The 14,807-nt window shown below is 45.3% G+C and overlaps 1 protein-coding gene across 1 annotated transcript in view; it reads left to right on the forward strand.

The window, feature by feature from the left end:
* The first annotated feature begins 11,932 nt into the window (after positions 1–11,932).
* Positions 11,933–14,807, forward strand: part of MUC16 (mucin 16, cell surface associated) — a 69,049-nt gene continuing 66,174 nt past the window's right edge. Inside the window, exons 1-3 of the mRNA XM_057708298.1 lie at positions 11,933–11,946; positions 14,055–14,090; positions 14,312–14,377. Of these exons, the coding sequence (XP_057564281.1) occupies positions 14,326–14,377 (52 nt within the window). The 5' untranslated portion in view covers positions 11,933–11,946; positions 14,055–14,090; positions 14,312–14,325. The remainder of the gene's footprint in view (positions 11,947–14,054; positions 14,091–14,311; positions 14,378–14,807) is intronic.

The raw sequence follows: 14,807 nt of genomic DNA on the forward strand, positions 1-14,807 counted from the left end.
TTCTGTCTTCCTTCTCCTGTATTCACTCATTTTAGAGATTATTCCAATATGGTCCTGAGCTATTTATGCTCTCTTGAATTTGGGCAATGTAGCTGCCACCTATGTCTATACTTAATAAAAAGAACAATTAGATTTATTTGGCTTTCAGAGAGTTCTTTCATTTTATGTGCAAGGATCTTTGTTAAGGAAAATTTTACTTCATTATGTTTTTAAGTTTTCTTTCTGTTATTGTTCTGATTTCTATCAGAGGGAAAAAAAATAAACCTTATGTTGGTTTCCATTTTCAGTTTTTTCATTGTTCTCTTTTTATTTTCACACTCTTAATATTTATAACAAACTCAGAAACTGATTTTTTAAAATTCTGTTCCTGTTCTAAATAAATAATTTTAAGCAAACAAACAGAAAAAAGGTTCATGGAAGAGGTGCAGCCCAAGATGAGTCAGGTAAGATGAGGGAACGCCAATCACAATTCCTTTTCCCATTCCAGAAGCATCACAGCACATGCTGGGCAGAGACATTCCTCTGCCTTTCCTGATGTGGAGATAAAATAAGCAATTGCCAGCCCAGTAAGTAATAATCATGTTGTCCCAATTTTGTGTCCATCCTACAATTCACAGGACTATCAACAGGAGAGACAGAGAGGGCAGAGACCACTGCCACGGCTCTGAAGACCACCTCCACAGTGGCTTTGACTACCAGAGTCTCCTCTCCCACTTCAGGAATGCTGTCTCTCCTCAGGACATCAGATAAAACAGCCGGCATAAGCACAACAGGTATGATCATCACAACCCCAGATGCTCCTAAGACGACAGCCTCACTGGCCACCAGACCTGGAGACAAGACCAGCACAGCACTTCCCATGACAACCCCATCTGTTTTCAATAGAGGACCAGAGACTACACCCTCACAAGTCCCTAGTTCTGTGGCAGAGACCAGTGCAGCTGTTCCAACTCTGACTGTTTCCTTTGGTGAGCCAGAGACCACAACATCATTCGTCACCCATCCTGCAGAGACCAGCTCAACTGTTTCCAGGGCAATCCTGAATGTTTCTCATAGTGAATCAGATAGTACATCCCCAACAGCCATCAGTCCTGGGGCTGAAGTCAGTTCAGCTGTCCCAGGTATGACTGTCTCACCTCGTGTACCTGGGGTGGTGACCTCACTGGTTACCAGTTCCACAGCAGAGACCAGTACAACCTTTGCAACTCTGACTGAATCCACATACAAACCAGAGCCAACAACCTCACAGGTCACCCATTCTGGGACAGAAACAAGTTCAGCTATTCCAACTATGACTGTTTCCCCTGGGAAGCCAGATACAGCAGTCTCACTGGTCACCCATCCTGAAGAGACCAGCCCGACTCTTCCCAGGACAACCCCCAGTGTTTCCCATAGTGAATCAGACACCACATCCTCAACGGCCACCAGTCCTGGGACAGAATCCATTTCAGCTGTCCCAGCTATGACTGTGTCACCTGGTATACCACAGATGGTGACCTCACTGGTTACCAGTTCCACAGCAGAGACCAGTACAACTTTTCCAACTCTGACTGACTCCACGCAAAAACCAGAGACAACAGCCTCAGGAGCCACCCACTCTCGGACAGATACAAGTTCAGCTATTCCAACTATGCCTGTTTCCCCTGAGAAGCCAGACACAATGGTTTCATGGGGCACCCATCCTGAAGAGACCAGACCGACTATTCCCAGGACAACCTCCAGTGTTTCCCATAATGCATCAGACATCACACCCTCAACAGCCACCAGTCCTGGGACAGAACCCATTTCAGCTGTCCCAGCTACGACTGTGTCACCTGGTGTACCAGGAATGGTGACCTCACTGGTTACCAGTTCTGCAACAGAGGCCCGTACAACTTTTCCAATTCTGACTGATTCCACGCAAAAACCAGAGACAACAGACTCAGGAGCCACCCACTCTGGAAGAGATACAAGTTCAGCTATTCCAGCTATGACTATTTCCCCTGGGAAGCCAGATACAACAGTCTCACTAGTCACCCATCCTGAAGAGACCAGCCCGACTATTCCCAGGACAACCCCCAGTGTTACTCATAGTGAATCAGACACCACACCCTCAATAGCCACCAGTCTTGGGGCAGAAGTCAGTTCAGCTGTACCAAATCCAACTGTCTCCCCTGGTGTTCCAGGGATGAAGACCTCACAGGTCACTAGCTCTGAGACAGGTGCTAGTATGGCAATTACAACTCTGATCCTTTCTCCTGTTGAGTCAGTGACCAAAACCTCATTGGTCACTCACTCTGGGGTGCAGACCAGGTCAGCCACTCCAACTCCAACTCTCTCCTCTACTGTGTCACGGCTGGTAACCTCACTGGTCACAAATTCTGGGGCAGAGAGCAGTACAACTGATCCAGTTCCAACTGATCCCCCACACAAACCAAAGACAACAGCCTCATGGGTCACCCATTCCATGGAGACCAGTACACCTGTTTCTAGAACAACTCCAAATTTTTCTCATAGTAAATCAGACATCACGCCCTCAATGGCTACCAGTCCTCTGGCAAAAGCCAGTTCAGCCATTCCAACTACAACTATCTCCCCTGCTGTACCAGATATGATGACCTCACTGGTCACAAGTTCTGGATCAGAGACCAGTACAACTTTTCCAACTCTGACTGATTCTACACAGAAACCAGAGCCAACAGCCTCAGGAGTCACCCACTCTGGGACACAAACAAGTTCAGCTATTCCAACTATGACTGTTTCCCTTGGGAAGCCAGATACAACAGTCTCACTGGTCACCCATCCTGAAGAGACCAGGACAACCTCCAATGTTTCCCATAGTGAATCAGACACCACACCCTTAACAGCCACAAGTTCTGGGGCAGAATCCAGTTCAGCTGTCCCAGCTACAACTGTCTCACCTGGAGTACCAGGGATGGTGACCTCACTGGCTACCAGTTCCGCAGCAGAGACCAGTACAACTTTTCCAACTCTGACGGATTCCATGCAAAAACCAGACGCAACAGCCTCATGGGTCACCCATACAGAAACAAGTGCAGCTATTCCATCTATGACTGTTTCCCCTGGGAAGCCAAATACAACAGTCTCATTGGCCGCCCATCCTGAAGAGACCAGCACAATAGTTCCCAGGACAACCCCCAGTGTTTCCCATGGTGAATCAGACACCACACCCTTGATAGCTACCAGTCCTGGGGCACAGTCCAGTTCAGCTGTCCCAGCTACAACTGTCTCACCTGGTGTACCAGGGATGGTGACCTCAGAGATCACTAGTTCTGGGGCAGAAATTAGTACAACTCTCTCAACTCTGACTGCTTCCCCAGGTCAAATGAAAACCACAGCCACATGGGTGACTCATTCTGGGGCAAAAGCAAGTCCAACTATTATAACTCCAACTGTCTCCACTGCTGAACCAGATACTGTGACCTCACAGGCCACTAATTCTGAGACAGATGCTAGTATGGCTGTTCCAACTCTGAGACATTCTCCTGTTGAGGCAGTGACCACAACCTCATTGGTCACTCAACCTGGGGTGCAGACCAGTTCAGCCATTCCAGCTCCAGCTGTCTCCTCTACTGTGCCAGGGCTGTTAACCTCACTGGTCACAAGTTCTGGGGCAGAGGCCAGTACAACTTTTCCAACTCTGGCTGAATCCACGCACAAACCAGAGCGAATAGCCTCACAGGTCACCCACTCTGGGACAGAAACCAGTTCAGCTATTCCAACTACGACAGTTTCCCCTGCAAAGCCAGATACAGCAGTCTCACTGGTCACCCATCCTGAAGAGACCAGCCCGACTCTTCCCAGGACAATCCCCAGTGTTTCCCATAGTGAATCAGACAACACACCCTCAACAGCCACAAGTCCTGAGGCGAAATCCAGTTCAGCTGTCCCAGCTACAACTGTCTCACCTGCTGTACCAGGGATGGTGACCTCACTGGTTACCAGTTCTGCAGCAGAGACCAGTACAACTTTTCCAACTCTGACTGATTCCATGCACAAACCAGAGACAACAGCCTCATGGGTCACCCATACAGAAACAAGTTCAGCTATTCCAACTATGACTGTTTCCCCTGGGAAGCCAAATACAACAGTCTCACTGGTCACCCATCCTGAAGAGACCAGCCCAACAGTTCCCAGGACAACCCCCAGTGTTTCCCATAGTGAATCAGACACCACACCCTCAATGACCACCAGTACTTGGGGAGAACCTAGTTCAGCTGTCCCAGCTATGACTGTCTCACCTGGGGTACCAGGGATGGTGACCTCACTGGTTATCAGTTCCACGGCAGAGACCAGCTCAACTTTTCCAACTCTGACTGATTCCATGCACAAACCAGATGCAACAGCCTCATGGGTCACCCATACAGAAACAAGTTCAGCTATTCCAACTATGACTGTTTCCCCTGGGAAGACAGATACAACAGTCTCACCGGTTACCTATCCTGAAGAGACCAGCCTGACTCTTCCCAGGACAACCCCCAATGTTTCCCATAGTGAATCAGACACCACATTTTCAACAACCACCAGTCCTGGGCCACAATTCAGTTCAGCTGTCCCAGCTACGACTGTCTCACCTGCTGTACCAGGGATGGTGACCTCACTGATCACTAGTTCTGGAGCAGAGATCAGTACAACTTTTCCAACTCTGACTGAATCCACGCACAAACCAGAGACAACAGCCTCACAGGTCACCCACGCAGAAACAAGTTCAGCTATTCCAACTATGACTGTTTCCCCTGGGAAGCCAGATACAACAGTCTCACTGGTCACCCATCCTGAAGAGACCAGCCCAACAGTTCCCAGGACAACCCCCAGTGTTTCCCATAGTGAATCAGACACCACACCCTCAATGACCACCAGTACTTGGGGAGAACCTAGTTCAGCTGTCCCAGCTATGACTGTCTCACCTGGGGTACCAGGGATGGTGACCTCACTGGTTATCAGTTCCACGGCAGAAACCAGCTCAACTTTTCCAACTCTGACTGATTCCATGCACAAACCAGATGCAACAGCCTCATGGGTCACCCATACAGAAACAAGTTCAGCTATTCCAACTATGACTGTTTCCCCTGGGAAGACAGATACAACAGTCTCACCGGTTACCTATCCTGAAGAGACCAGCCTGACTCTTCCCAGGACAACCCCCAATGTTTCCCATAGTGAATCAGACACCACATTTTCAACAACCACCAGTCCTGGGCCACAATTCAGTTCAGCTGTCCCAGCTACGACTGTCTCACCTGCTGTACCAGGGATGGTGACCTCACTGATCACTAGTTCTGGAGCAGAGATCAGTACAACTTTTCCAACTCTGACTGAATCCACGCACAAACCAGAGACAACAGCCTCACAGGTTACCCACGCAGAAACATGTTCAGCTATTCCAACTATGACTGTTTCCCCTGGAAAGCCAGATACAACAGTCTCACTGGTCACCCATCCTGAAGAGACCAGCCCAACTCTTCCCAGGACAACCCCCAGTGTTTCCCATAGTGAATCAGACACCACATTTTCAACAACCACCAGTCCTGGGGCACAATCCAGTTCAGCTGTCCCAGCTATGACTGTCTCACCTGATGTACCAGAAATGCTGACTTCACAGGTCACTAGCTCTGAGACAGACACCACTATGGCTATTCTACCACCGACTCTTTCTCCTGGTGAACCAGTGACCACCACCTTATTGGTCACCCATTCCAGTGCAGAGACAAGCACAAATTTTCCTGCTTCAACTATTTTTCCTCATTTACCAGAGACCACAGCCTCACCATCCATCCGACCTGGGTTGGAGACTAGTACAGCTCTTCCCAATCAGGTTGTTTCTCTCCATCCACCAGAAACATCCTCTCTTTTCACACCTGTGACCGAGACAACCAGAGCTGATCTAAGTCCAACTGTTTCATTTGGTGTTCCTGCAGAAACAGCCTCACTCTCCACCCATCCTGGGACAGACATCAGCACAACTACCTCAACTTCAGCTGTTTCCTATGGTTTCCCAGAGACCACAGGCTTTTCGGCAGCAGAGGCCAGTACAAGTATCCCAGCTCGGACTGTTTCCCCTGGTGTTCTTGGGCCTTCCAGGACCCCTGCAACAACTGTTGGGCCTTATACTGTACCTTCCTGGATCACAGAAACGTTACCACCTGCAACCTCAGTTGGGCTCCCAGAATTTCCCAAGACTGTGACAGGGAACACTGTGACCTTGATAGCATCAGAGACCCTAACACCACCTAAAACCAGTCATGGGGAAGGATTAAGTACAACCACCATCCTGAAAACCACCACTGTTGAGACCACTCATTTAGCTGCCACAGGTTCAGGCCCCACTGTGGCCAAGACCAAAGTCACCTTCAACACACTGGCTGGAAGTCCTTTTGCCCCTGTGACCACACCTGGAACGTCTACCTTGGCTTCTGTGAGTGTGACTTCAGGAACAAGTAAGAAAAACATTTTTATTGTGGTCAAATATAATTTATTTATATATATGAAATAATATTTGCCATTTTAACCATTTAAAGTGTACAGTTCAGCAGCATTAATTACATGGGCACTGTTGAGCAACTATCTCCACTATCTGTTTTCCAAAACTTTTTATCACCCTGAACAGGGTCTATGAACCCATTAGACAAAAATTCCCCCTTCCCCACTCCCTCTAGCCCCCGGTAACCTCTAATCTACTTAGTCTTTCTGAATTTGCCTGTGACAGATATTTCATGTAAGTGGAGTCATGAAATGTATTTTTCCTTTTGTGTCTGGTTTATTTTGCTTAGCATCACGTCTTTAAGGTTCATCTATGTTGTAGTGAATGTCAGAACTTCATTCCTGTTTAGGAGGAGTAATATTCCATTGTATGGATGTAGCTTATTTTATCTGTCCCTTCATATGTTGATGACACTCAGGCTGTCTCCACCTTTTGGCTATGGTGAACATGGGTATACATCTATCTGTTTGAGTTCCTGTTTCCATTTCTTTTGGGGTATACACCTAGAATAGAAATTGTTAGGTCATTTGGTATATTCATTTGTTAGGGCTGCCTTAACAAAGTACAACATACTGAGTGGCTTAAACAACAGAAATGTATTGTCTCACAGTTCTTGAGGCTGGAAGGGGACCCTGAGAGAATGCACAGAACATGCACTTTGGAGTTATCCCATCTTGGGTGGTGAGGGAGCTGGGGTATTTATCCACCACCTCCCATCAATCAATGCTAGAGGGATGCTCCTGGGCCTGAGTCCCCTAAGACAAAGAGATACAGGTGCTGGTGTGTGCTGAAATGGTAAGGGCCAACGGGAAGTGGGATTAAGGTGACCAACTCTGCATCCCAGGAAGCCACACAGTCCCAGCAAACTGGGATGGTTGGTCACCTTATGTGGGAGGGTCTTGGACAGGGACTGCTACATGAGGTTTCTCAGGTAGGACAGCCTAGGTATGACCCCCAACTGGGAAATGGAGTTAAGGTGTGTCCTCAGAGCCTTACCTCCCACCCCCAGCGCAGGCCTGACTCAGGACTGGCCTCATTTCACTCTCCCTGCCACTGCAGCTGCAATTCCTTTCTTGATGCCTTTTACTGTCAACTTAACCATCACCAACCTGCACCACACGGAGGACATGGGAAACTTGGACTCTGAGATATTCAGTGCCACTAAGAGAGACCTGCAGCACCTGGTGAGAGACCCCTAACCATGCCCACCTAGTTCCAACCCCACCACACCCTGCTCTCTTGGTCCCTCCCACTAATGTCCCTCTCATTCTTTCCAGCTCAGTCCTTTGTTCAAAAACAGCAACATTGGTTCCCTGTACGCTGGCTGTAGACTGAACTTGCTAAGGTGAGACTTCCTCCAAATCACCTCCAGAAACACCAGTTCTCTCCTTTCTTGGTCCCCCACACCGCAGTCAACCACAGCTACTTGTATATCATAGTCGATCCAAAGTGCCTGGGTTTGAACCCCTCCTCTCCCATTTGCTAGCTGTGTGATCTCGGGCAAGTCACATAAGTGCTCTGTTCTTCAATCACATTATCTATTAAGTGGTGATAATAACAGTACCTTACTCTTGGAGTTGTTAATTGTTCATCACAAAGCCTGGCCCATTGTGAGCACTCAATTCATGGGATCTCGTAGTGCCAGGTGGTGTAACATCTTTGCCAACTGTGTTGCCAGAATCCCTGACACTCTCCCTGCCCCTAGTTCATCTCTACCTTCCTGGGGACAGACTCTAGACACTGGGGATCTGCAGTTAATTTCCTCAAAAGAGGTACTGAATCAAAGGGGATTACAAAACAAATATTGATTATCAATAGGATATATTGCATTTTTAAAACTCTCAAATGGACCTGAACTCTGCAGAAATGGCCTGTCTTCTCCTCTCTGTCCTCTGAGGTCAGCGAGCTCAGGACCCATTTCTTACATTTCATGAGACTATGGCCTTCCCACGAGTTCCTCCATGCAGCCAACTCAAGTCATCCTGCTGAAGACATGGGTTCTCTAATCACATCACTCCCCAAGGAGAGAGTCCTAGAGTATTGTAACAGACGAAAAGTGTCCTCAGATGAGCTGAGCCCACCACGCCTGCCCCCATCTCTCCATAAGATAGGAGAATTAATAATAATAATAGGGACTTCCCTTGTGGTCCAGTGGTTAAGACTTCGCCTTCCAATGCAGGGGGTGCAGTTTCAATCTCTGGTTGGAGAGCTAAGATCTCACATGCCTCGGGGCTAAAAAACCAAAAACGTAAAAAGCAGAAGCAATATTGTAACAAATTCAATACAGACTTTTTAAAAAATGGTCTACATAAAAATAATAATAGTAATAATAATAATAATAATAATATTGCCCATACTACACGCCACCCAATAATTTAAGTGGTTTACATGTTTTCATTCACTTCATCCTCACAAGAACGCAATTATCATCCTACCTTGCAGATGGAACACTGAGGTTCAGAATAGTCACTTGCTTGAAAGGAGTCAGGGTTTGAACCCAAGCGTTCTGGTTCTAGAGTCCCTTCATTTATTTATCTATTTAGTGAGAATGGTCTTCTTTATACATCTTTATTGGAGTATAATTGCTTTAAATGATGTGTTAGTTTCTGCTGTACAACAAAGTGAATCAGCTATATGTATACATATATCCCCAGATCTCCTCCCTCTTGAGACTCTCTCCCACCCTCCCTATCCCACCCCTCTAGGTCATCATAAAGCAGCGAGCCTTATCTCCCTGTGCTATGCAGCAGCTTCCCACTAGCCATCTATTTTACGTTTGGTAGTGTATATATGTCAATGCTACTCTCTCACTACATCCCAGCCTCCCTTTCCCCCACCCTGTGTCCTCAAGTCCATTCTCTCCATCTGTGTCTCTATCCCTGCCCTGCTACTAGTTTCGTCAGTACCATTTTTCTAAATTCCATATATATGCATTAGCATATGGTGTTTGTTTTTCTGACTTACTTCACTCTGTATGGCAGTAAAGTCCCTCCTTTTAACCACAGTTCCAGCAGTGCTCAAGCTCACAGGGCTAAACAGCCTTTTACATTCTTAAAAAGTACCCAGAACACCAAAGAGCCTTTGGACATGAGGGTTATATCTACCCATAGTTACTGTATTAGAAATTAAAATGAGGAAATTTTCATTTACTTCGACCAAAACAAAAAAAAAAGAGAGAGAGAGAAAACTCAATAAGTTGTAAGCAAACATTTTAATTGCTTTTTCTGAAAATTGTAGATATTTGTATTTGATACTTCACCAAACTATATCAAACTCAATAAATGATAATTATTAAAAGTTGGTTGCGGACTTCCCTGGTAGTCCAGTGGTTCAGATTCCGCACTTCCACTACAGGAGGTGTGGGTTTGATCCCTGGTCAGGGAAGTTCCACGTACTGTGCAGTGAGGCCAAAAAAAAAAAAAAAGTTGGTTGCAATCTGGAATCCAAAACCATATTAAAGAATTTTACGGGCTTACCAAAAAAATAGATAAATTTTATAAATATTCATTAATTCACTAGAAATGATAATCCCATTACAGGTTAGCATAAATAACATATTTTTATGAATAATAGCCATATTTCTCCTACCACCCCCCCCAAAACAAATGTAATGAGAAAAGGATCATTGTTTATATTTTTCCAAATTTTTAAAATGTCTGGCATGTAAAGCAATTACATGCCAATAAAGATCTTGGGGGGTAAAAATGTCTGGCGTAGTAGAAGACACCACAGGATATCTGCTTCTGCATTTCGTATTTTACAATATTTCACCTGTGGCTTCTGGAAAAAAATCTCACTGTATACTCCTGAAAGAATGAAAGTGAAAATAATGTCCTAGTATGACTACAAAAGTATTTTTCACTTGGTGGATGCCCTGTAAGTTTTGGGAACTCCACGGGTCTTTGGACCACACTTTGAGAACCACAGCACTATGCTGTATGGACATATGTTGGGAATGCTTTGAATAGCATGGATAATAGCAAGTAGAATTCCCAGACAAGGGAGGAATGGGAGCTTTCTTCCTACCTGCAAAGCCCCCTCTTTGGGTGAATCACTATAGTGTCAGCTTAAGTTCAAGACAAAGATATTTTTGAACCATCTTTCCCTTTCTTACTTCTTAACTCATTTTCTCTGTTTTTCTCCAAACTTGGTTGCCTACCCAACATGTGTTCCCAAAGGGCTGACCTCAGCCTTTGGACTTTTCAACTTGAAAATATGTCCCCCTTTTCAGGCTCCACGATGGTTGTCACACAATGTCACAGCCAGCCATCGGGGCGATTCACTCACATTCTCCAAGGTCTCTGATCCTCTTGCTTTTCCCTTCCACGTGCCACCTGGCCCCAGGATTCTCAGGAGTTTCCTCCCTGGGAGCTTTACATCCCCAACCCCAGGCCCAAGCAGGACTCAACTGTTACTGGAGTGGACACTATCTATATTTACCTTCATGAGTGGACAGAGAGTGTACTAGGGGCTAGTAGTAGAAAAAATGAGCTGGAACCAATTAATAAAAAGAACAAGGAGAAAAAGAAGAAACTGAGCTAAAGAGTAGCCCTGGAGAATACTGCATTTAAGGAGGTGGAGGGAGGTGGATCTCTACATGAGACAGAAAAAGATGTGTTCAAGAAAGCAGATAGAACCCAGGGAAGAGTGCTGAGCAAAAAGGGTACAAATGAACTTATCTACAAAACAGAAATAGAGATGTAGAGAACAAACTTATGGTTCCCAGGGGTAAGGGGGGGGAGTGGATAAATTGGGAGATTGGGATTGACATATACACAATATTATATATAAAATAGATAACTAATAAGACCTACTGTATATAACAGAGAACTCTACTCAGTACTCTGTAATGACCTATATGGGAAAAGAATCTAAAAAAGAGTGGATATATGTATATGTATAACTGATTCACTTTGATGTACACCTGAAACGAACACAACATTGTAAATCAACTATACTCCCAATAAAAATTTTTAAAAAATAAAAATAAAACCAAGAGGTGTAATTGAAGGGAGGCGTTGTCAAGAGTATCCAACCCTCAAGGGTTCTTTTTTTTTTTTTAATATTCATTTATTTATTTTGGCTGCACCAGGCCTTAGTTGAAGCACGCAGACTTCTTAGTTGCAGCATGCGGACTCTTAGTTGTGGCATGCATACAGGATCTAGTTCCCTGACCAGGGATCAAACTTAGGCCCCCTGTATTGGGAGCATGGAGTCTTGCCCACTGGACCACCAGAGAAGTCCCCTTCAAGTGTTCTTCATGTTCCTACTCCCATGTCCCTCCTTCCCCAGGGCTGACAAGGATGGAACAAGCACCAGAATGGATGCAGTCTGCACCTACCGCCCAGATCCCACAGGCTTCAGGCTGGACAGAGAGCGGCTGTATTGGGAACTAAGCCAGCAGACCCATGGTGTCACTCAGCTGGGCCCCTACACCCTGGACAAGAACAGTCTCTACGTCAATGGTGAGTAGCTCTGCTGTAGCTGGCGTCTCCTCTTGCTCCCCAGATGGGGTCTCCTTGCAGTGTAATTTCTCTGTACCCACCTTCATAGTTCTGGACCAACCTAGAATTTCCATGGGGGCTCAGTTCTCTCCCCTCAGGACACCTAAAAAGGAACTTTCCAGGTCTGGAAATAAAGGTTCCCTGCAAAGTCTTCTTCATTCTAATGACATTTTGCAAAAGCCCAAGTACAACATGCAGACATTAAAGAGGAAAGAATGTAAAGCAAGCCCATGGTGGCCGTTGGGGTTAACTCTTCCCCAAGAGGCAATGGGTTCCCAATGCAGCGACTGATCCACTTCTTTCTCTTCCTTATGGCAGCTTGTGGCCCTTTACTCAATCTCCAAGGGCCAGCTGGAACCACCCCCCACTCAAGAAACAAACAACAAAGCTGTTAGTAATGTTTTTAGCAATAAATTCCTTTGCAACAATGCTCTTAGCAACAACACCCGCAATACCACCTGTACTAAGGCTAATATTTATTGAGGGATTCCTATGTTCTAGAGTATTATGTCTTGGTAATCCTTCCCAATACTCTATGTGGCATTATGTATATTTTAAAGAGGATCAAACAAGGTTCAGGAAGGGAACTCCATTTTCCCAAGATCAGACAGCTAAGACTAGCAGTAGAGTTGAGACTCAAACCTAAATTGACTCGAAAATCTAAACCTGCCTAATTACTAGGCTACACTGAAGACTAACCCAGCTATAACAAGCCTCAAATATCAGGATGCAAAAGTATAGTAAGGGGCCTCTAATATGACAATTTTAAGTAATTATGTCCCCACTATATCACCTTGGACAATTTTTCTCTAACTGGATTAAAATCTGTTTTGTATTTCAATAGTCCTTGGGAATTACCTAAAAGCAGTAGTTAACCACTACGGGTTTTGGTGAATTATAGATCTTGCTTTAATCAAGCCCTGGTCCTGTCTTTTCCTTACTATGTGGCCCTGGGCAAGTCATGACCTCTCTAGACTTTTGTCCATTTTTAGAATGGAATTTTTTAAAAAGTTACCTAAGAACTTGGACTGCAACTACACCATTGACCCTCCTGGGTTGCCAGCTTGCAGAGGGCAGATCTTGGGACTTTTCAGCATCCATAATTACGTTAGCCAATTACTTATTTAAAAAAAAAGTCATCTAAGATAAGTGTGAGTCAAATGAGATAAAACCTGAATAACCCAAGTAAACCACAGGGCTCCACTTGGTCCAGTCTCAGAGAGGAGTTTCATTTCAATGAAGCCAGTCAGACCATTAAATATAAAACAAGTCTACGTTTTACTTGCATTGCTTATAGAGCATCAAAGAGGATCCAATCCACGATCAAGAAGCATACTTATTCAAATCCACTTTCCCCCATTTTCTCTTATTCTCCAACTTTATACTCTCTGGCTGACCCCCAAGTCTCTCTCTCTCTCTCCCCCTCCCACACTATCTCAATCCAACATTATGGAAGTCCAAGAACTATGCTGTCAAAGGTCAAGCTTTGTCTTTGGAGAGCTGGGTAGCGGGAGAAACTCAAAGAGCAAGGATAAAGTTATATGTCATGGATGAAGAGAACATAAATAAGGCTAGAAACACCCACATAAAACTGTTGTCCTTATTAGTCATTTGCTGAGGTTGATATTATTCCATGCACCTAGTAAATGCCCACAATATTGAGGGTGATTTGATCATTGTTTTCTTTGAAGTTAATGGTTATGAGGATGAAATTAGCAGGAGCATCAGAGATCGAGGCAGTTAACTCAAAGAGTACCTATCATTATTTATTGATGAATCTCCAAGAAAGTACTCAGGAAGGTCTGTGAGCTTGTGCTTCCAGTTCTACACTTTACCCCTTTCTTTTTTGTTTTTACGTCTTTATTGAATTTGTTACAATATTGCTTCTGTTTTATGTATTGGTTTTTTTGGCTGCGAGGCATGTGGGATCCTAGCTCCCCGACAAGGGATTGAACCCACACCCCCTGCATTAGAAGGTGAAGGCTTAAACACCGCCAGGCAAGTCCCTCTTCATTCCTTTCTTAACCTTATCCCATCATCTTACTCTTTCTTTCTGCCTCTATCTGCAGGTTATAACCATCAGTACTGGATCCCCACCACCAGCGGTGAGTAATGAAGGCTCAGATGTTCCCATGACCCTGGGACTCTTCCTCCCTAAGCCTGCTCCCTGAGAGGAAAGTATGCCCCTTGCCCCAGATCCTCAGACCCACCATAGCCTCAGACCAACAAAAGTCTCAGGTTAAGCCAAGGTAGAGATGCAAGTTTCCATTAATAGCTCTAGCCTCTCATTGCTTCATGATAGGATCCAACAATTTTATTCTTTCAGCTCCAGTGACCTCCATGTTCTCTCCAGGACCTCCAACATCTCTGACCTCCACCCCCAGCTCTACAGGTAGGAACCTAATCTCTGGGTCTCATGAAACATCAACTCCCATTCAGTGGCTGATGGATTCTTGCATGGTCCAGACCCTGATACCCACACAGCCTCACCCCATCCCACTGTCTACCTTGATGCCTAATCCAGCCTCATTTCTCTTCCTGCAGAACCCAAACATCCTTCCCTCCTTATGCACTTAGTATTCTTGGAACTCAGCTGTGCTTGGTTCCTCCTTGTTCTCCAAACCTCATCTCAGCCTGTTCTTGCTCAGACCACCTCCTAGAAAATAGCTTTTCTGCATGGCTAATCTCTATTCTATTTCTATTAACATTTCCTTCCTGGAAATTACTGCTATTCTGTTGGCAAGGATGTGGCTAAAAATGAACCCTTGTACACTGCTGGCGGGAATGTAAATTGATGTAGCCACTGCAGAAAACAGTATGAA

Source organism: Hippopotamus amphibius, chromosome 15 (assembly GCF_030028045.1).
Source record: "Hippopotamus amphibius kiboko isolate mHipAmp2 chromosome 15, mHipAmp2.hap2, whole genome shotgun sequence".
Classification (NCBI taxonomy): Eukaryota; Metazoa; Chordata; class Mammalia; order Artiodactyla; family Hippopotamidae; genus Hippopotamus; species Hippopotamus amphibius.